Here is a 21,138-nt window from a genome sequence, read left to right as displayed (position 1 = left end):
TTTTTTTTTTTAAGATTTTGTTTATTTGATGGGCGCCTGGGTGGCTCAGTTGGTTAAGTGACTGCCTTCGGCTCAGGTCACGATCCTGGAGTCCCTGGATCGAGTTCCGCATCGGGCTCCCTGCTCGGCGGGGAGTCTGCTTCTCCCTCTGACCCTCCCCCCTCTCATGTGCTCTCTCTCTCTCATTCTCTCTCTCTCAAATAAAATTAAAAAAAAAAAAGATTTTGTTTATTTGAGAGAGTGAGAGTGAGCACAAGCAGGGGGAGAGGCAGATGCAGAGGGACAAGCAGGCTCCCCACTGAGCAGGGAGCCCCATGCCGGGCTCTATCCCAGGACCCCCAGATTATGACCTGAGCCGAAGGCAGATGCTTCACCGCTTGAGCTACCCAGGCGCCCCTCAGTACACCTTTCTTTTTTTTTTTTTTAAAGATTTTATTTATTTATTTGAGAGAGAGAGAATGAGAGAGAGCACATGAGGGGGGGAGGGTCAAAGGGAGAAGCAGACTCCCTGCTGAGCAGGGAGCCTGATACGGGACTCGATCCCGGGACTCCAGGATCATGACCTGAGCCGAAGGCAGTCTCTCAACCAACTGAGCCACCCAGGGGTCCCTCAATAAGCCTTTCTTGAGCATCTGCACTGTGCTGGGCGTCCCCACCTAGGAGATGGCATTCCACACAGCAAGTCTCATCCAACTCTGTCCTCAGCGTGCAGCCGGGTGGTGGCTCTGCGCATCTGCAGCACGACTGAACAGTCACTAGGAGTCACCCAAGTGTATCAGTGATCAATCCCCCCGCTTTATCTTTTAAACCCAAGGTTGTCCACTAAACCAGATCTGGCAGGGTTTTCCCAACGCTAGTGAAAACCAGGCAAACTGCTCTTCTCAGAGACCCCTGTGTAGGAGTGTCTCTGACTGGGATCTCTGCGGAGGGGTGAATCTGGGCGGGGGTCTCGGGGCTGGAGGAGGGCTGGGCTGGACCCGGACCCTGAGGAGGGGTGAATCCGACCGGGGGTCTCGGGGCTGGAGGACGGCCGGGCTGGACCCACACCCTGCGGAGGGGTGAATCCGGGCGGGGGTCTCGGGGCTGGAGGACGGCCGGGCTGGACCCACACCCTGCGGAGGGGTGAATCCGGGCGGGGGTCTCGGGGCTGGAGGATGGCCGGGCTGGACCCACACCCTGCGGAGGGGTGAATCCGGGGCGGGGGTCTCGGGGCTGGAGGATGGCCGGGCTGGACCCGGACCCTGCGGAGGGGTGAATCCGGGCGGGGTTCTCGGGGCTGGACGACGGCCGGGCTGGACCCGGACCCTGCGGAGGGGTGAATCCGGGCGGGGGTCTCGGGGCTGGAGGACGGCCGGGCTCGACCCACACCCTGCGGAGGGGTGAATCCGGGCGGGGGTCTCGGGGCTGGAGGATGGCCGGGCTGGACCCACACCCTGCGGAGGGGTGAATCCGGGCGGGGGTCTCGGGGCTGGAGGATGGCCGGGCTGGACCCACACCCTGCGGAGGGGTGAATCCGGGCGGGGGTCTCGGGGCTGGAGGACGGCCGGGCTCGACCCACACCCTGCGGAGGGGTGAATCCGGGCGGGGGTCTCGGGGCTGGAGGACGGCCGGGCTGGACCCACACCCTGCGGAGGGGTGAATCCGGGCGGGGGTCTCGGGGCTGGAGGACGGCCGGGCTGGACCCACACCCTGCGGAGGGGTGAATCCGGGCGGGGGTCTCGGGGCTGGAGGACGGCCGGGCTGGACCCACACCCTGCGGAGGGGTGAATCCGGGCGGGGGTCTCGGGGCTGGAGGACGGCCGGGCTGGACCCACACCCTGCGCGACGAAGCTTTGCTGAAACAACCGGCACCGGTTGGACGGCGGCGGAGGGGAGAGTGTCCCGGAGCCGCCAGGCTGGAAGTGCCGCGGAAGGAGCAGGTCCCTCCCTCCCCGCAGCGCCGCCCGCTCTGTCTGGCGCCCCTAGCGGCGGGGCCTCGCACGGCGGCACGGGCCGGGGGAAGCGGGTCTGCGGGGCCGGCCTGGGAGCGCGGGTGGAGGTGAGGGACAAAATTTAATGTCTGGTGCCACTTGCATTGGGTGTTATTCACAAGATAAATGCTAAAGGCCACAATTTACTCAGTGTTCGGAGAGATGGCCTCAAGCGAGATTTTGCTGGAAATCCTCACCCACACGCAGCCAGCACTTCAGGAGTCACGCCGGCGTTTGTGAGCCTCAGACAGGCGGCCACAGGTGCAGACCGGCCCTCAGTCAGGGCTGGAAACCGCAGTGCGCTCCGAGACAAGCTGGCTGTGGTGTCCGGGGACGGCTCGGGCGGGAGCTCTACGCGCTGGAGTCTGGGGGGCGAAGACCTCAAGAACGCCATGAACGAGCGAGCGGTTAAGCGCGAGCTCAGGTAGGTCCAACATCAGAGAGTTCACACCGGAAAGAAGCCAGTGAGTGGACTAGACATGGCGAAGCCTTTGGTAGAGGGTCAGGCTGTCGGGCGATCAGAGTTCACGAGGAGAGAGAGCTTCTGAATGTAGCGAATGTGGAGAAGCACGCTGGCTCGTAGCGGAGTCAGGGAGGGGACGGCGGATGCAGGGCTCGTGGACAGGCGTCGGTAGTCTGCACTAGACAACCTTGTCACCGTCGCCATGCAGGATATAACCATCAGTGAACACTTTTAGCATCTGGGAAGTATCAGTGAGAGGACCCGCACCCACCCCGCAGCGCAGGGTCACAGCAAAGCCTTCAGGCAAAGACCCCATGCCCCCAGACAGCAGCACCAGCACCAGGGAAGCAGCAGGAGGTGAAACTCTCCTTCTCTGTGTTCACCGACGCCGCCAGGGCGCCAGCCAAGGGGCCGTGTGCCTCACCCCATGCTGAGTCCAGCCACCGGGGTCGCAAGGAGCGGAGAGCTGTCTCCTGCCGCCGCTACAGGCCCCACCAAGGAGCCCACGAGAGGAGGCTTCTCTACAGTCTTTTCAGACAGTGGATACATTTCAACCCTTTCCCCAGCCTTGCCCTCCCTTTTGTTCCAGCTGTATCTCCTCCTGGGAGTGGCTTCCCAGCCCCCGCTTGGCGCTGGAGGTCTCACGCTGAGCTCAGTGAATTCTCATGAGGCGCTGGCCTCCCATAAGACCCCTTGCCTTGCACTTTCTAAGATCTTACGTCACGGGGTGTGAGCACCCACTGAGCGGCCACGCGGTTACATCACCTGGGGAACCCGCTGGAAAACAGCTTCCCAGCCCGTCCCCGGGGAGACAGACGACGTAGGCCTCGGGTAAAGCAGGCAATCTGGGTTTATTTCCAGTACGCCCAGTGACAGTGACAGCGCTCCAGGCTGGGAACCTCTGGTCTCACGCGCCTCAAAGGAGGAGCACCTGCGCGGGCAGGTTCAGCTCCCACTGCACCCGGCCAGGCCACTGCTGGACAGGCAGCTCCGGCACGTCCCGCTGTTCCAGGCCAGGGCTCTCTTCCAAGCACTCGACTCCTTCAGCGGCCGCAGGGTTCTTGGACTGGCCGTAGCGGTGGACGGCGATGCCCGCGCCCCAGTCCGAGTCCAGGCTGCAGCGAGGACGGCCTCCGTGGGCCTTGCCTGCTGCCCTCCGCCATTCCTCCCGGGGACCACTCCAACCACCCACAGACCACGGGGTCTTCTCGAGTCAGACGCTGGGTGGGGTCCCCCGCTTGCTTGCCAAAGCCCTTCCTACGGCCTTCAGGGCCCGACAGGCCAGGTCCCCCTGCTCATCCCCTTCCGGTCTGCGCCTCCCCGACCACTTTTCAGAGGCTCCATCGCTCCGCGCAACCGCGCACCTCGGACAGCTCCAGGCCGCGCGCCCGCCCTCAGGCTTTCCGGCGCCCGGCGCTGGTCCCCCCGGGAGAGTCCTCCGAGCTTCCTAGAGCGCCCGGAAGTGCCGGCGGCGCGGGGCGGGGCTTCCTGTGGGCGGGGCGCGCGCCTGCGGCTCCGCGGGGTCGGCATCCGGCGGGCGGCGGGGGGCTGGTTGCGCGGCGTCCTTGGGCGTCCGTCCTGCCGTCGCCGTCCGATACCGCCGAGCCGGGCCGGCCGGAGCTGCGGGAGAGAACCGGGGAGGGGCGTCAGGGGCCAAGTTATGCAGCTGCAGCGCGGGGCGGGCCGGTTCCCAGTCTTGAAACTCCGCAGGCGGCGGCCCCCGGGAGAGCGCTCGGACGGCGGGTGTTGGCGCAGAGCCGCCCGTGGGCCCTGGTCCGCAGCGCCCGCAGCGCCCGCCGAGGGGCCAGGCCCTCCCTCCGCAGCCGGGGCTCCGGGGACGCCGCGCTGCCCTCTCCCGCCCCAGTCGTCGTTCCTCGGGCCGCGGATGCTGACCGTCGGGCCCCACGTCTGAGCGGAACTGAAGGCCGGTCTGGAAGGAGCGCAGATTTTAACAGACTCTGAAATAGCGTTTGGGCGTTTGTTTCACGGGGAGAGGCAGTCGCGCTCTCCAAAGACGGTTTGGAAAGTGTGGGGAGAGTGGAACACGCCGCCGCCCCGCAAGACCTCACTCAGCGGCTGCAGCGGGTGTTGGCGCGCCTCCCACCGGCCGCGCTCTGGGGCTGACTGTTGCTGCAGTTTAAACAATGGACCCGGTGCTTACCGCGCCCTGAAATAACATTCATGTCCCCAAGGGCTCAGACTGGCCGGGAGCGGTGCTAGACGCCCTGGGCGCCTTTTCGCCCCCATTTCGTGGGGGGCTCCAGTACCCCTAACTTACAGGCAGGAAACCAAGGCTCAGAGAAGACTTACCACAGCCTCACTGTGAACCCAGACTTGGGACTCTGCGGCCGACGCCCCCACACCCACACACGCACGGTTTGCTGTGACCACTGGTGGACGGGCCAGCCGCCTGCTCAGCACTGTGTGCCAGGCCCTAGGTGCCCAGATGGAAAGCTGTGGTCTCTGCCCTGGACGAGCCACACAGCTCCCACCGCACAGGGGAGCCAAGGGGGGACAGGTGTCCACAGGGACCCGTGGATTTCCAGCCCTTTCTTAGGTCTCAGGCGGATGCCGTCATTTGTCCACGTTATGCAGCCAAAGCCGGCATCTGACGCAGGGCTTCCCGACCCCTGGTTCAGGGCTTCCCATCCGGCCACCCTGCGTTCTGTGTGCACCACGGCAAGGCTGCCGTCCCCCTCTCAGTGCGCCTGAGCCTCCGGCTGCCCCGTGGGAGGGGCACCCCCTGCTTCACAGGGCAGCAGCCAGCCAGTGAATGGTGGACGGTGAGCCACACCTGGGACAGATTGACCTGTAGGCACAAGGGGCAGATTGCTCCCCTGGACCCGATCCACTCGTCCACCCAGCGGCACCCCTCTGCCAGCCCCTGCCTGCGAGAGGGCACCCCGGCGATGGCGTTTCTTCCACCTCTGAAAGCTCTAGAACACTCTCCATGGTCCTTAAAGTAAAGGGCAGCTCAGGGGTCTGTAAAATTCTTGGGGTGTGGGGGTTTGGGGTTTTCCCTTGCAGGCCTCTCCTGAGCCTGTCCCATGTTGTCACCGTGGGGCCTCATCACTCTTGCCCCTGAACTTGAAGAGCTTCACCAAGATACATGGCTGCTGTGGGACACTGTACATTGATTTTTCCTGAGATGGAGTGGTTAATATTTTTAATTTTTTTATTAGGGTATAACTTAACCTTTTTAACCTTTTTAAAACTCCCACATCTTAAGTGTCCTGCTTGACTTTTTACATGTTTCCCTCCTGTAAAGCCACCCAGGTCTAGACATAGAACTTTCCAGAACCTCCCCTCTACTCCCAAGTTGACGCTGTTCTAGCTTGAACTTCAGACACACGGAAGGGTGACCTGTGCAGAACTTTCTGCCTGACTTGTGTGTTCAGCAGGACGTTTCTGAGGCTGGCCCTGCTGTGCGCCTGATGGACAGCTTTACTCCTCTCCATAGTCAAAGGATGGACAGCTTTACTCCTCTCCATAGTCGAGGGACTGGTCCTCTTCTGCAGAAGAGCCATCTGGAAGCGTCCCGCTTGTCTTCCTCTACCTTCCACATCTTCATGTCTTCTTTTAACTGTTCTCTTCCATTTCATTTTGTGAAGCTCCCTTGGACCCATCTATCTTCTGCCTCCCTGACTTGGCTTTCTGTTGTGTGCACTCAACTTCCTTTTGCTTCTGACGTGGCTTTTACTTCTGATAATGCCTCTTCGTCTTATAGGAATAAACATTAAGTAATCAAATACATTTTCCTTTTTCATAAGAATTACCAAGAAATTAACGATGTACAATGAAATCCTAGTAAACTATTCTATCTTGTGCTTCAAAGAGGACTTTAAAAATTCTAAATAGCTTCTCAACATGAACCTGTTTGCTTTGACCCCATTTTTACTTCTCGAGGTTATTTCTTAGCTAGAACCCACTGGTGGCTCCAGAGGGCTCAGTACAGCTAGGCCCCTGGCCGCCTGCCTTTCCCTCTGCTCTCTTCTGCTGCAGAGCCCCTTCCCACACTCCTGCTCACTCTTCAGAACCCGCTGGGGCAGTGCCTGGGGCCGCTCTCCCGGCAGAGTCAGCTGCTGCCCTGCCTCCATGTACCGCTGCTGGGCGCCGGCCCCCCCACACCGCCGAGGCTCTGAGTGTCTCCCTTTTCCGGGAGCGCCCCGGGGGCAGGCCCTCCGGTGGGGGCAGGCACTATGGTGCCCTGTCCTGCACGTGTGCATCCCCAGCGTCGGGCACAGCAGGGACAGGCCCTCCGGTGGGTTCTCCTGGGTTCCACGGCACCCTGTGGGTTGAGACCAGCCCAGGCAGCTGCTGGGTCTCACTGTGCTGAGACTTCCCCCCGTTGAACTGGGATTTCCCACTGGAGGGCCCCCGGGGTGTCGCCCGGCCAGCCCTCTCTCGGTGCATGTGTCGTCTGAGATGCCCAGGCGGGTGGCCATGCCTGGGGCCTCTCCCGGCAGCGGTCCAAGTGCTGGCCGGCCGCGCGGCCTCAGACGGGGCCCCCGGTGCAGAGGCCGCAGCTCCGGGTCAGTGTTCGGTCCGCGGGCGGTGCAGCTGGAGCGGTCGGAGGGGGGGCCGCCCAGGCCGTGCTGCGGGGCTCACCTCGCCGCTCGCCATTCTCCATAATCTCTCTGTTTTCAGTAGTTTGGGGGAAAGAAGTAAGTGACAGGCCCCTACGCAGTTCTCTTTGCCCAGAAGTCCTGGTTTGTTTTGAGGAAAAGTAAGCAGATCTGAGATACTCTCAGTGACGCTGCTCTGTCGCACCAGCACCGAGAGGGCGAGAGCCCCACCAAACACCAGCTGCAGGGCGCGTCCTTCCGGTGCGACGCAGGGTGCCGCGGTCCCTCCGCGGGGAGGCCAGCGCCCAGAGCAGCCTCGGCGCGGTCGTGGGAGCCGGCTCTCCTTTCTGCTTCGCGCAGCTTTTCGGCGAGAGCACGCTACACCTGCTAACTTGCAACTTGCCGGTTCTTCTCACCACCGCCCTGAGGGACCCGCACTTGCAGCTCCTGAGCCTCCCAGGTGAGGCGCATCCGAGGCGAGTCCAAACCCCCCGGGCGCTAAAGCTGCTCTGGCTTACGTGTGGGCGTGAGGACGTTCCAGGTGCACATCGCCAGCCCTTTCCCGTGTCCCCGCGGCGTCACGGCTGCCCTGCCACCCGGCCCTGGGCCCTTCTCACAGCCTGCCTCTGGCCTGGCCTCCCCGCTCACCTCAATCCTGCGAACCCCCCCCACACACACACACACTCCTTCCCACCCTGGGCATCTGTCCTTGCTTCCTTTTTCCCTCACCACTGGCTCTAAGGAGACAATGTTGCTGTCCCCAAAGTCTCTCCATGCTGTGGCTCAGAGTCTGGTGACATTTGCACGCACCCCAGAACGAGAAGCACATTCTCCTGCAGGAAACCCTGGAGGAGACAGAGCCCCAGGTGTCTGCGGGGGGGGGGGGGCCGCAGAGCTCCTAAGGCCGGGCCACTGGGCCAAGGACCTGCTGGGTCCTGCAGAAGCCATGGAGGTGCCCAGGGGCTGGTGGGGCTGCCCCCAGGGAGGACAGGAACCATGAACACGAGCCCAGAGGCAAAGGCAGCCTCGCCGTGAGCCTGGTGACCCACCAGGAAGACTGGACAGGCGGGACACGCCGTAGCTGTGACCCCAGCTGGAGGGGCCACCCGGAATCCAGCAGGTGTGGGGAGACCCAGCTGGGCGAGCCAGCAATCCGCCAGGCCGAGCCCGGCAAGGCCGCCCGGAGCGGGGCCCTCGCGCTCCAGCCCCGGAAGCCTCCCGGCGGGGAGCGGCCTCCCCAGGCCGCTGAGGGCGCTGAGGGCGCTGCGGGCGGGAGGGTTTTTGGCCGCAGGCCGGACGTGGTGAAGCACCGGCGCGAAGCCGTGCGACCGCGGGAAAGCCTCGGTGCACAGCTCGCTCTTCACGCAGCACCCGCCGTCCCACAGCGGCGAGCCTCCCGCCGCAGCCCGTCCCCGACCCGGCGCCAGCGCGTCCACAGCGCCCAGGGAGCCCGGGCGGCCTGCCGTGGACAGACACGCGGGGACGCGCAGGGCCCGGGGGCGGCGCGGACACCCCCACGGCAGCCCCGGGCCGAGCCCCAGACCGCAGCTCGCGCCCCGCTTTCGTGCAGCCGTCGGACGCCCACGGTCTTCACATTAACAACGGATTCTTACGAAAGGTTATTACGCAAATCGTCTGTACTGTCCGGCCCCCTACATAAAGTTTGCGGGCTTCTGGTCCGGGTCCTTGCCCCCCGACACAGACTGGTCCGCTCCTTGGCAGCTCGCCCCGGGCCGTGGGGAGCGCGGGAGCAAGGGCAGGGTCGCGCAGCCCGTTCCCGTCGCAGTGCTCGGATCGCGGGGGCGGGGGTGGACTGTCCATCAGGATCGGGGCGGCGGAGCCAGCGCACAAGGCCTGGGGAGCGCGGGGGGAGGGGCGAGGGCGGGGATGGACTGTCCAGCAGGATCGAGGGGGGGCGGGGGTGGACTGTCCCCCAGGCCGTGGGAGCCAAGGCTCGCGAGCGGGAGGCCGGACTTGCTGTTGGGAATGTCGCTTGTGGGAGGAGCAGTCCTCCAGAATACCCGAAGTATCCCCCTGGAATGCGGAGGGAAAACTCTATTTCTCCTTCGAGATCCTCCTTTTAAAATGTTTTAACTTTTACGTGTTTTTTATAATTAGAAATAAGTAATGCAGTATGCGGTGGGTGTTAAAAACGGATGCCAGTTGCCGTGAAAAAGCCTCAGCACACAGGATGCGGAGGGTGGGCTGGCAGGCTGCCCTTGGGGATTGACGGAGAGGCTCCAGAGGGGGCCGGGGCCTGGAGGGCATGGGGGAGGCCAGAGGCGGGAAGGGGGTGGGCTGCAGGGTACTGAGGAAGCTTCTGGGGCGCGCGGCCTGTGCTCTCCCTTCCACCCTCACTTGCATTCTGAAGCTCCTTTGGGGCCAGAAGAGGTAACTGTTCTGGCGGGGGGCGCGGGGGGATTCAGACGGCCTGGGCTCATTCCCTCCCGGCCCCACTGCTGACCACCAGCCAGGCCTGTCCTCTGTGGTCTTGACCGTCATCTTTTTCCTCAGGCTCTGCCTATGTCTTGCAATAAAAGGGAACCATGAAGAGCCAGCAGGCTTTCTCCAAATTCTTTCTGCCCTCTGCCTAGTGAGCAGCAGTGTTCTCTCAGCCCAGCCCGGGAATGAGGAAGGTCAATGGAGCAGAGCCCGCCAACTGGCAATGAACTGGACGTGTGTGGTTTCCAGCCACAGAGATTGGTGCTGGTCTGTCAGCACAGAAGTAGGCAGGGTTATCCTGACCCAGTGAGGCATGTCACTTCCTTTTTCCATGTGCCAGCTCCGTCCTCAGGAAACCCCCACTTCCTCCTCAGCAAAGTAGTCTCTGTCTCTCAGGGTCCTTACTACTAGAAGAGGCGACAGACACAGCGAGGGGCTACAGACAGGCTGCATTAGTGGAGGGACAGACCACATGCATGGCTGGGGCTGCAGGCCAGTCGGTGTGACTCTGGCCCTCATCCCCTCCGCACCTGCCTCGCCCGACTGACGCCCCTCCGCTCCTCCAGGCACTTGCCCGGTCTTGGGGGCCCAGGGCCTGGACCGTTGAAGTCAAGGGGACCACTGCCAAAGCAAATGTGAGCAACAGGAACTCCTCGGCGCCGTCTGGGGCACACAGAGGCTTGGAAGGACCGGGGGCAGCCCGCAGGGTCAAGTGCTGCTTCAGCAACCCAGGGAATCCAGGTTTCCTGGTGGGGACCAGAACCTTGCAGTGACCAGGTCTCCCTGTCACCTTTCCACCTCTCATCTCTGCAGGGCCCTGTGTGGCCTCGGGCTCCAAAATGATGTAGGGGAACAGAGGGAGAGCAGCACTCCCCAGAAGGAAAGGCGTGCTCTTGCGGGAATGCATGAGGGAAGGGGTCCCGAGCAGAAGCAAACAATTGGCCCCCTAAGATGCACCCCAGAACCTGCTGGAAAAGAAAAATAATGTGCTGCCCAGATGGAGTCACTGCTCTAGCCGGCAATGAAAGAGCCCTCTTCTGGCTCCTGGTTGTCAGAGCAGTTCATGCAAGACAGGAGGTGGACCCAAACCCATTTTTCCTATTATATAAGCAAACTATTTTGTCGAAAATTTGGAAAACAGAGACAAATAGAAAGACGTCACACTAGTTCTCACCACATGGCAGAAGTGTACTCTTCGAATTTGTTTATATCTATACAAATCCTTTCCTCCCAAACCTTCTTAGATGGTTTGCAAACACCAAATCCCTGGGTCTCCTAATGCCTTGCTGTGTGCTTCCTACACTGGGGCGTTCTCTCACGAAGCCACGGGACAGTCACCGCCTCCAACTCTGCGTGTGTCCATGGCCGTCACTGCAGTGCTTCCCCACCCCCCCAGTCCAGCGGCCACGTGTCCTCACGGCTCCGCAGTGTGACCATTCTCCTCAAGGACGGTTTACTAGTTGCAAAGGGAAAAGAGCAACCACACAGTGGCAAACCCAGATGACATTTTGACCACGTGATCAAAATTATCCCCAGCCAGCGACGAGCCGATGGACGTGGTGGGCACCTCATTGCAGTATTCCGTGGAGACGTAGGACCAGTGTCCAGTGACGAGGAAAGGGAACGAGTGTGTGGACAGCACAGGTGGAGCTTTCCAGGCTGGGCCGCAGAAGGAGCCCAAGCTGAGAGAGGGGCAGGAGCAGGCCTGGCATGTTCGGGGAATGACAACAGTCCCACAGTTGGGAGCTCGAGGGGTGGTGGGGGAGGCGGAGGGGTGACAAGCCAGTGCCGGGCTGATCAGGGTGAGGGCGCACTGGGCACAGCAGATGGCACAGAGCTCCTAGCCTTTGGATAGCCAGTGTCCTCCATGTCCACCACTGATGGCCCAGCCCAGCTGTGATGATGCCCCTCTTCCTGCCCAGCATCACGGGCCACTCACCACCTGTGCTTCTGTTTGGTGAGTGGGGTTAAGGACACAGGACGGACAGCAGAGCAAGAGACTTCTGTAGGAGAATCTTGTAGAGAGAATCACTGTCAGGGAGCAGGTGGACGTTTCAAGGGGCCCTCCGAGCTCTGGGGTTTCTGTAAGCATGTCTGAACGGGGAGCTGAAGAGAGGCCACAGAAGTCACTGACAGGAAAAAGCACCTGGGGCACGGAGAGACAACTGTACGTGCCTTGGGGACATGCCGTTCAAGACCCAAGCCCCACGACGCATACCTGTCGCAGATGCTGTAAAGGTTTCTCGGCAGCGATGAAACATGAGAGCGTCCATTCTGTCGAGAAACCCAAGAATGCAGTGCACGTGGGAAAGCCTGCATCCCCAGCTAATGTGGGAGAGACGCCAGAGAGCTCCTGCTAAGTCCCGCCCTCAGGAACTGAATCCTGCCAACAACGAAGTGAGCTTGGGAGGAGATGCTCCCCCTTGGAGCCTCAGGAGAGACCAGTCCCCACCCACACCTTCACCGTACCCTGGGAGAGACCCAAACACAGACGTGACTAGGCTGTGCCCAGACTCCTGACCCAAACAAACTGAGATCATAAAGGTAAGGAAGCTAAGGGGACATCATTTTTTAAAAATTTTTATTTATTTTTAAAGATTTTATCTATTTATTTGAGAGAGTGAGAGAGAGAAAGCATGAGAGGGTGGAGGGTCAGAGGGAGAAGCAGACTCCCCACTGAGCAGGGAGCCCGATGCAGGACTCCATCCTGGGACTCCAGGATCATGACCTGAGCCGAAGGCACACGCTTAACCGACTGAGCCACCCAGGCGCCCAAGGGACATCATTTTTTAAAGGCTACATCTCTGCTGTCTTTCTGCTAGGCCCATGGTCCATATTTGCCTCTCAATAAGCCAAAGAAGCTCTGTTCCCACTCCAAGCGGGAAGCAGGAAAGTTAATCATTCTCTGAGTTCTGTCCTAGGCCCCCAACACCTGGTTAACACCTGGGAAGAGCCGGATCCCAACCTTGTCCCAGGAAATGAGCTTCAAACCAACCTCGGCTGACGGTGGCATCCAACCCCTGCCTTTGATGATCTTTGATGATTTATGGAATAACACCTGTTGTTCACCCCGCACTCGCCTTTGGCAGGACCTTACCCTGGATTCCCCAAGGAGCAGTACCCGACCCCAAGTGACGATGACACTCACTGCCCCCACCCCCCAGTCTCCCAGACGCGGCGGCCGCTCTTGTCCTTCACTTACACCACTCCGCACGGCGTTCCCACCTTCTCTGGCTCGCGTCTGATTTCGGTCTCGCACGCAGCCTAGAGCCCGCACGGCTGGTCCTCGGGCCCCTAAGCGGGCGGGCACTGAAGACCAGCGGTGCGGGAGCCCGGGCGCGGGTGGTCCCTGCAGCCGAGCGGGGCCGCGCGCCGGGAGGGAGAGGCGCGAGGTGCGCGCGGCAGCAGGAGCCGCCGGGAAGCGGGCAGCTGCGGGGCTCCCTCCCGGCGCGGACGCTCGCGGCCCCTGTCCCTGAAGGAGGTTTGCCCACATCCCTGCCCCGGTCCCCTCTGCCCACGGCTCCCCGGATTCGGCCCACCTCCTCCCCCAGGGCGCCCCCACCCTTCTCCACCTGCACGGCCTTAGTCGGCTTGTTCGTTCATCCCGCGGCCCCTGACCCCACCCGGGCCTGGCTGGAGGCGAAGGAGGAGAGACTTGGGAGGGTCGCGGCTCCGGGAGGCCGGCGAGCCGGAGCGGGAACCGTCCGTGAAGACGCCGCGACCGGAGCGGGCGCCCGGAGCACCAGGCTGGGGAGCCGCCCGGAGGAGCAGCGGAGTGCACAGCTCTCCCGCGGCCTAGAGCGTCACCGGAAGCGCCCGCGCCGCAGCCGCCTGGGCAGCCAGGTGCACAGTCCTCCCGCGGCCTAGAGCGTCGCCGGAAGTGCCGTGCCCCGCGCTGGGGACCGCGGCGCTTCCGGCGAACGGCGGGACTGCAGGTGAGTGGTGGCGGCCTGCTGCGGGCCGTGCGGGAGCGGCGACGTGGGGCCCGGGTCTGGGCGCGGGTACGTGTGCTTATGCGGGGCTCTCGCTTCGAAAGAGCTGCCCGTGCGCCGTGGGGAGTGACAGCCTCAGGGGAGTCTCCCCCTGACCAGCGAGAAGGCCTTGGGGACAGTTCCCGCCCGACCCCGGTGTGACAGCCAGGGAACAGCCCCCCGGAGCGGTGTGACGGCCCCGGCACAGCCTCCCCGGTCACTGACGGTCGCCAGGGGTCGCTTCATTCACTTTAACAGGCCCTGTTTTTTAGTTGAGACGATGTGGTTTCCGGGGTTCGCTCTCAGACAAGCTGGAGGTGCCGCGTCCGCACAGGCAGCTCTCTGCCAACCGTGATCTCGGTGTCGGGTGGCTCCCCGCGGGCGAGACGGTGCCCGGAGGCTGTGGGTCCAGCCGCTGCCCGCAGCCCCATCGGTCTCCCCGACCTCCTTGCCCGGAAGGTGTTACCATCCTGAAGAGTAAAAGCTGACCTCCTACATGATCTTCCTTAATTGCAAATGAGGCGGGACAAATGAGGAACTTCTATTAAAAAATACACTGGCCACCTGTCAGCGTTCTTTTGTGGGTTACTTGGTGACTTTTACCAGTTTGTCATGTTTTCTCGTTAACGTGTAGTGGTCTTTATGTTTTAAGGATGTGAATCCATGTTATAAACATACCACCAAGCCCCCCAGGTTTGTTTGTTTTTCATTTCTTTCTTTTTTACACTAAATTTCCTTGTGTAGTTAAATCTGTTAGACTTTACCTTTGGTGTTAAGCATAGCAAAATCATGCCTCGATCCAAAACTGCGTCACTCAAATAATTTTTTATTTTTTTGGTTTCATATTTTTATAATCAGATCTTCATAATTATCAAGAAAAATGTTACGTCCCTAGATGTGTCTCCAGACATTTGAGGCCTGAGCAGGGATGCTGGGCTTGTTCGTCACGGAGCAAGCCCGCGACAGGCAGCTGGCAGGTGCGGCCACGCCCAGCTCCGTCCTCAGCCTGCGGGGGGGTGGGGGCAGGACTCAGGGCAGCCAGCTGGTCCAGATGACATTCCCAGGGGTACCGTCTGGAACACTAGTTACTGGTTTGTCTGTTCGGTCATGACTTTGATTTCTAGCGGCAGACACAGGCCCGTGGAGTCCCCAGGAGTGGCTCTGAGCTCACCCCCACCTTCCCTGTCACTTTCTCCCCTTCTTTCTTACTCAAGCAGGTGTCCCCACTCCTGGTGCTTCTGCAAGGCACAGCAAGGAGAGCCCCAGGCCTGGGTCTCCAGACACCATGGACAGGGCTACCCTGATGGACACACACACAGGTGAGGGGTGGACAGCCAGTGGGTTAGGGAGGAGGGGACAGCTTAGGAATCAGGGCTCCCGGAGCCCACCTGCCTGGCTGCTAGGGGATGTAGCTGGGCTCGGGCAGCACTGCCCTGTCCCCTTCTTTGCCTAACACGGCTCCCACCCCTACTGCCTGCTGTCCTCACCACTCCCTGTTCCATCCCTTTGCTCTCATGGCCAAGCTCTGCACCCCTGTCTCTTTCTCCCCTCCCCCCCCCGCCCCGCCCCGGCCTGGAGACTTCTGAGAATGAGACTATTAATTCTGGCCCTGTTTCTCAGGACCCCGGCTAGCCTGGGCTTAGACTAGGTGACCCGGAAGAGTATGAGTGGAAGTCTGGCTAGCCTCCCGCCCACTGCCCTCCCAGGCTCTGGGCCCCCCTCTATTCTGAAGATTTAAGGCCATGCTTGCGGGTTGTTGAAGCTGAGGACTCCTATCCAGCTTACTGTTGTTGCTGTTACTTCCGTGTGAGACAAGCAGTGCTCAGGACAAGGCCGCCTTCCCCTCACACGGACGCTCCCACTGCCTCAGGCTCTTCCACCATCATACTCTGATGCCGCATGTTCGGCAGCGGGAGCCTGGGTGGAGTATGGCCACGGCTGCCAGGACATACTGCACACCCCCCCACACAGCTGCACCTGTTCTCCCTGAAGTCAGAGAACCCGGGTCAGGTGATTCAGCTGCCCCGAGTCCACCTTCTTTGGGCCCTGCCGTGAAGCTGCCCAAGTCCCGGACTTGCCTCTCCCTCCCTCCACTGACCTTAATCCTGGCAGATCTGGTCCAGACGGGGCTCTTCACAGTCCTGCAGTTTTGGACTAAGTAATAATTTTAGCAAATGTCAACATACACAGAGTGGTAGAAGAGAAACCGGTCACAACGAAACACATTTTAAAGGGAATGAAGAGAGCCGTCTCTTGGTTGCTGGTCCCGAGCACATGTCAGGGGATCTGTGGCCTGAAAGCAGGATACCGGCGAGCGTGAGAGCAGTGGGGGCCCGATGGGGCCCATGTGCGGCAGTTGGGAGACCAGCATCTTTGCGAGGGGGCTGAGTTTCTTGGTTAGAAGCCAAGTTCTAACCTTTTAGGAAGACTTCCCTCCATCAGGGTTTCTCAGCCCTAGCATTGGACATTCTGGGATGGAAGACTCCTCGTTGTAAGGGTGTCCTGGGCATTCTAGAATATTCAGCATCCCCGGCCTCCACCCACAAGACGCCAGTACCACCCCTCCCAGTTGTGACAACCAAACCTGTTTTCCCACAGAGCCAAATGTGCCGTGCGGGCAAAACTGCCCCAGTCGAGAACAAGGGCTCCATGTTTAGGGCTCCTCAGGGCGCCCTGGGAAGTTATCACTGAGAGGACCCCCCACCCACACACACAGCGCTGCCTGCTGGTGCCCGGGATGGCCTCGGGAGGCAAGCAGTTCACAGGACCTGAAGCCTGACCCACCGGAACTGGAAAGGGTGTGTGTGCCCCTCCCCCATTTTAATTCTGAGTAACTGTGGCTCCAGAACCAGGGCCTATGAGCTGCTTGAACTTCTACATCTACCAAACCCCAGGAGCAGACTGGGCCTCCCCGGAGGGCCTCCTGTCACTTAGCCCTGTGCCCGGGGCCTCTCCCCATCTCCAGTTGCTCAGTTGGACAGCCCCCTTGTTAGGGAATCGATGGAAAGTGGCTGTGGGTGCCGGCCTGCTCTCTCCCGCCCCGGGGAATACTGGCCTTGCCCCCGTCCCCCCCCGCCTCCCCCCGTCCCCCCGTGCAGGGGCCTGTATCACCTGGGCCGGCTCAGTTCTTGAGCGGTGCTCCAGGACCGCAGGCTCGGCCCTCAGGAGCTACCCTTGAGGTTGAACGTGGCAAGAACTGCCTGGCATTCTGCTTTGCGACCACAGCCCTAAAGCCATTTGCCTAAATGGGTGTGTGGTCTGTGCCCGGGGCCACCGGCGGTCTCACCACCGAGCAGCCAGGACTGGGAGGCCCCTCAGCCCAGCCGGCTGGCTCCGGTCACTGGCTGTTGCTTACTCTCGGCACTGATTTCCGTCTGAGGAAGGATTCTTTTACTTGCCTGGATGAGAGGCCGCTTGGGTTTGGTGGGTTGTGGTGAGGTGTCAAGGCCAGAGTTGTCTTGGGGAGTCCGGGGTTGGAGAAGTGAGCTGGGACCGCGGCATGTGCCACCAGGCGCTCTAGCCCTGCGCCTCCCAGTACCTCTGCTTCGGTGTTCCTCTCGCTCTGGCTCGCTGCCCGTGTTCTTTGCCTTCCAGGCCACACGGGGGCACCCAGAGCCAGGACTTCTGCCTCCCGCTCTCCGGAGCCTGAGGGTAGAGGCTTAGGCTACCCCGGAGTCCCAGCGGAAGGACCAGAGGTGCCAGGCGCCGGGGAGAGCTGGGCAGGAGCGGCACAGGTGTTCGTGGCACACTGTTACTGTCAGCGCTGCCGTGACCCCGCCGACCACCACCCTGCCCACTCTGGCAGCTGTGTGCCCTCCGAGCTCCCTTGGGCCTCCAGTCACACGTCTCTGACCCTCTCTTCCAGCGCCCCTGGCACAGGAATCAGGCGGCAGCCAGGCTCCTGGCTGTGCCGCTTCAGTGGCAGAGCGAGGGGCTCAGAGCACGGAGCCAACGCCAGAGCGGGAGGCTGTGGAAGAAGAAGGGGCACGCCGTGGAGAGAGAGTGCTGGGCCCGTTACAGGGGCCTCCCTGGGCACTGGGGCCTCCGGACGGCTGTGGGGGTGAGGAGGCTGGAGACAGGCCCAGAGACTCCCCTAGGGTGCCAGCTGTTTCTGAGAAACCTGGAGGGCAGAATGGCCTAGAGAGCAGCGGGTCCCGGTCAGACGCCACCCTGAACACGCGCTCTGCCGCGGGCGGGAGAGGCCCCCGCAAAGGGCGGCCGTATCAGTGTGGCACCTGCGACCGGAGCTTCAAATGCTATTCGGACGCGGCGAAGCATCAGAGCATTCACTCCGGGGAGAAGCCGTACGCGTGCAGCGACTGCGGGAAGGCCTTCATCCACAGCTCGCACGTGGTCCGGCACCAGCGCACCCACCACGGGGAGAAGCCCTACGTGTGCAAGGAGTGCGGGAGGGCCTTCAGCCAGAGCTTCAACCTCGTCAGGCACCAGCGAATTCACACGGGAGAGAAGCCGTACGGATGTGCTGAGTGCGGCAAGTCCTTCGGTCAGCGGTCGGATGCCGCCAAGCACCAGAGGACGCACACGGGCGAGAGGCCATATGCGTGCAGCGAGTGCGGGAAGGCCTTCCTCCACAGCTCCAATGTGGCCCGGCACCAGCGCACCCACCACGGGGAGAGCCCCTACGAATGTCAGGAGTGCGGCCAGGCCTTCAGCCAGAGCTCCAACCTCCTCCAGCACCGGCGAGTGCACACGGGCGAGAAGCCCTACGCCTGCCCCGAGTGTGGCCGCGCCTTCAGCCGCAGCTCCTTCCTCAGCGAGCACCGGCGCATCCACACCGGGGAGAAGCCCTACGCGTGCGGGGAGTGCGGCCGTGCCTTCAGGGCCCTGTCGGGCTTCTTCCGGCACCGGCGGGTCCACACGGGGGAGAAGCCTTTCCGCTGCACCGAGTGTGGCCGCACCTTCCGCCTGAGCTCGCACCTGATCCAGCACCAGCGCATCCATGGCACAGACTGAGCCCCCCGTGGGTGAACGGGCCAGGACGCAGTGGGCACAGCACCCATGAAACTCTGGCTGCGCCTGGAGGGCTGTGTACTTCATCCCACCAGCATGAGGAGGATGAGGGAGCAGCCTGGTGCTTTAAGTTCTTGCCATGGGGAAGCCCCCAGTGCCTCCATGGCCCCCCCACCCAGCAGTCAGAAGAGAAGGAGGAGTCTGAGGGAAGGCTGCTTTATAGTGGGGAATGCAGGCTTCCCCAAAGGAGGGAGATCTGAGGAGGACGTGTATCCACTGAAACTAATTTCATATTCCTAACACTTTGCTGATGTATAATTCACGTATAGTGAAGTGCATGATCTTAAGAGCTGGGTTTTATGAGATTTGACAAATATAACCTGTTTTGACCTTTAGAACCACCATGCTATCAAGATAATAGACTATCTCCATCGCCCCCTTAGCCTCAGAGGCAACCAGTGATCTCGTTTCTGTCACTATAGTTTTGCTTGTTCTAGAACCTTATGTAAATAGAATGATTTAACATATACTTTTTATGTCTGACTTCTTTCCCTCTGCTTAATGTTTTTGAGATTTATCAGTATTTCTTTGTTTCGCTTTTTATTGTTGTTGTTTTCTTAGTTCCATAGCACTTTTTTTTTTTAAAGATTTTATTTATTTGACAGAGAGCGACACAGCGAGAGAGGGAACACAAGCAGGGGGAGCGGGAGAGGGAGAAGCAGGCTTCCCTCGGAGCAGGGAGCCCGATGCGGGGCTCGATCCCAGGACCCTGGGATCATGACCTGAGCCGAAGGCAGACGCATAATGACTGAGCCACCCAGGCGCCCCTCCATAGCGCTTTTTAAAAGGCAAGAGTCACTTTTTATTTTGTGTAAAAGCTCTGTGTTTATATGTGTCTCCATCCAAGTAGGAGCTCCTGTAGCCAGAATTGTTTTACCACAGCCCTCGATACAGAGCATGCCAAAGCAGAATATACTCCACCAAAGAGTGTCCGTGGAATACGTAGGGGAGTGTGTGCAAGACGGTTTACAGAGGAGACCACAGGCTCAGCCAGAGGAGGAGAGAACACAGATCTGCTGTGTTTTCACACCCATTTCAGGGTATGCAGCTTGCAGAACTGCTCAGCCTCATAAAGGCAGTACAAGAAAAGGACGTGTAAGATTCTTGTACTTTCTTTTTTTTTTTTAATTTAAATTTTACTTAGTTAACATACAGTGAAGTATTGGTTTCTGGAGTAGAATTCAGTGATTCGATACCTGTACTTTCAGGGCACCTGGGTGGCTCTGTTGGTTGAGCATCTGACTTTTGATTGGGCTCAGGTCATGATCTCAGGGTCATGAGATTGGGCCCCGTGTTGAGCTCTGTGCTTAGCACGGAGTCTGCTTGGGATTCTCTCCCTCTCCCTCTGCCCCACCCCGCTAGGGTGCTCTCTCTTTAAAAAAAGGAAAAAAGAAAGGTATTTGTACTTTCAACAAATGTTTCCTAAGCACTTACTTGTCCAGGCTCTCTGCCACTGTTCTGGGAGAGACAAAACCAGCATGACACGAGCACTCAGGGACTTTACAGGTTAGAGAGTGAGACAGGCAAGGAAAGCCATCTATGTAGTGCCCAATAAAAAGCCCAGTAACAGAAGTACCTCCAGGGAACTAAGAGCACAGGACAGAGGCACACACACATGATCAGGGCAAGGGAAAAATGGGGAAGAGCTCCCAGGAGTGGTGATTCCTGAGGCGGTTCTTCAAAAGATTTAATCAACAGATGGGCTAAATGTTGTGTACAAAGCAGAGGTCAGGGTGCACTAGGGGGTGTGAAAGGGTATGAGAAATGTGTTCACTCATGGAACCTTGGAATCTGCAGTCAGAGAAGGCAGAAAGTAAAATTTAAGTGAATTCACTATTCATAACTTAACATTTTACATCACATCATGACAGTGTCATGGATATGGATGTGTGTTATTTGCCAGGTAGGAGTGGTGAAGTATCTTTGTTGCACGTCCTAGAACTCTGCCATAATGAATTGAGTGAGGTCATCTTGTTGAAAGTTTACTGTAATGACTAAGATAAATCTGAGCAGTCACCTGGCCATGAGTCCTAGGGTCCAGCTTCGTGATCCAGATCTGTGCTGGTCAGGCTGTGGTCTGATGCCATTTCATGGTTATCATCTGCTCTAGCTTAACTATTGATTGTGGGTTATTTTGGGTCCTATAACTGGCTGGGACCTCCAAAACAGCAGTACAAGTCTAGGGCTCTTGTGGGCACCTATTTCTTTTCCGATGTGAGTTTAGGGCAAGGGTTGTGCAGCCTGTAGGGGCAGAGTTGCCCTCAGAATGGACTCAGTGGCACCACAGCTATTGGGCTGCTGACTCTTGGGCCAATGGTGAGGTGGAAAACTGAGCCCAGGATTCCCAAGCTGAGCCCAAACCCTCAGATAGGCTGAACGGTCCCAGGTTCGTGGTCCCTCTCAGATACCAGGAGAAGCCAAAGCAATCAGTCTTTGGAGGAAATCTTCCCCTACTTAGACCTGTAGTATTACTGTTTATAAGGTCAAGCAATGAGCTGAGATCACCAACCATACAGGAAGGTCTCACTGAATGAGGGTCAACAAAAACAGCAAACAGTAGACATAAACCTCAAAGAACTGCAGATAATGAAATTGCCAGATAATGCAGGCAAGGGAATAGTTATGAAGTATGTACAGAAATAAAGAAGACAATGACAGCAATGAGAAAGTAATAAAGGACTATCAGGCATGGATGG

General features: G+C 59.8%; 1 protein-coding gene and 1 long non-coding RNA gene across 7 annotated transcripts; one reads left to right on the top strand and one right to left on the bottom strand.

Annotated features, from left to right (window-relative positions):
- Window positions 1-10,670: 10,670 nt before the first annotated feature.
- Window positions 10,671-13,044, bottom strand: LOC118544131 (uncharacterized). Of its 2 annotated transcripts, none has more exons than XR_013447636.1 (3): window positions 13,013-13,044; window positions 11,659-11,714; window positions 10,671-11,546 (listed from the first exon to the last, which is right to left on the bottom strand). It is a non-coding gene; the product is annotated as an uncharacterized LOC118544131 (long non-coding RNA). The 2 variants fall into 2 exon arrangements; XR_013447637.1 differs by lacking the exon at window positions 13,013-13,044 and adding an exon at window positions 12,643-12,764.
- ZNF696 (zinc finger protein 696) lies at window positions 11,994-18,911 on the top strand. 5 transcript variants are annotated; one of them, XM_078071912.1, is made up of 3 exons: window positions 13,220-13,375; window positions 14,629-14,730; window positions 17,277-18,911. In XM_078071912.1, exons 2-3 carry the CDS (start codon window positions 14,697-14,699, stop codon window positions 18,383-18,385), a joined length of 1,143 nt encoding a protein of 380 aa, XP_077928038.1. In that variant the 5' UTR covers window positions 13,220-13,375; window positions 14,629-14,696; the 3' UTR covers window positions 18,386-18,911. The 5 variants fall into 5 exon arrangements, 1 of the variants encoding a protein (XP_077928038.1); XR_013447634.1 differs by lacking the exons at window positions 14,629-14,730; window positions 17,277-18,911 and adding an exon at window positions 13,670-14,103 and having other exon boundaries at window positions 11,994-13,375; XR_013447633.1 differs by lacking the exons at window positions 14,629-14,730; window positions 17,277-18,911 and adding an exon at window positions 13,684-14,103.
- The last annotated feature ends 2,227 nt before the right edge of the window (window positions 18,912-21,138 follow it).

Source organism: Halichoerus grypus, chromosome 5 (assembly GCF_964656455.1).
Source record: "Halichoerus grypus chromosome 5, mHalGry1.hap1.1, whole genome shotgun sequence".
Classification (NCBI taxonomy): domain Eukaryota; kingdom Metazoa; phylum Chordata; class Mammalia; order Carnivora; family Phocidae; genus Halichoerus; species Halichoerus grypus.
Note: the sequence above shows the minus strand (reverse complement) of the source record. Positions and strands in the feature narration are given on the sequence as shown.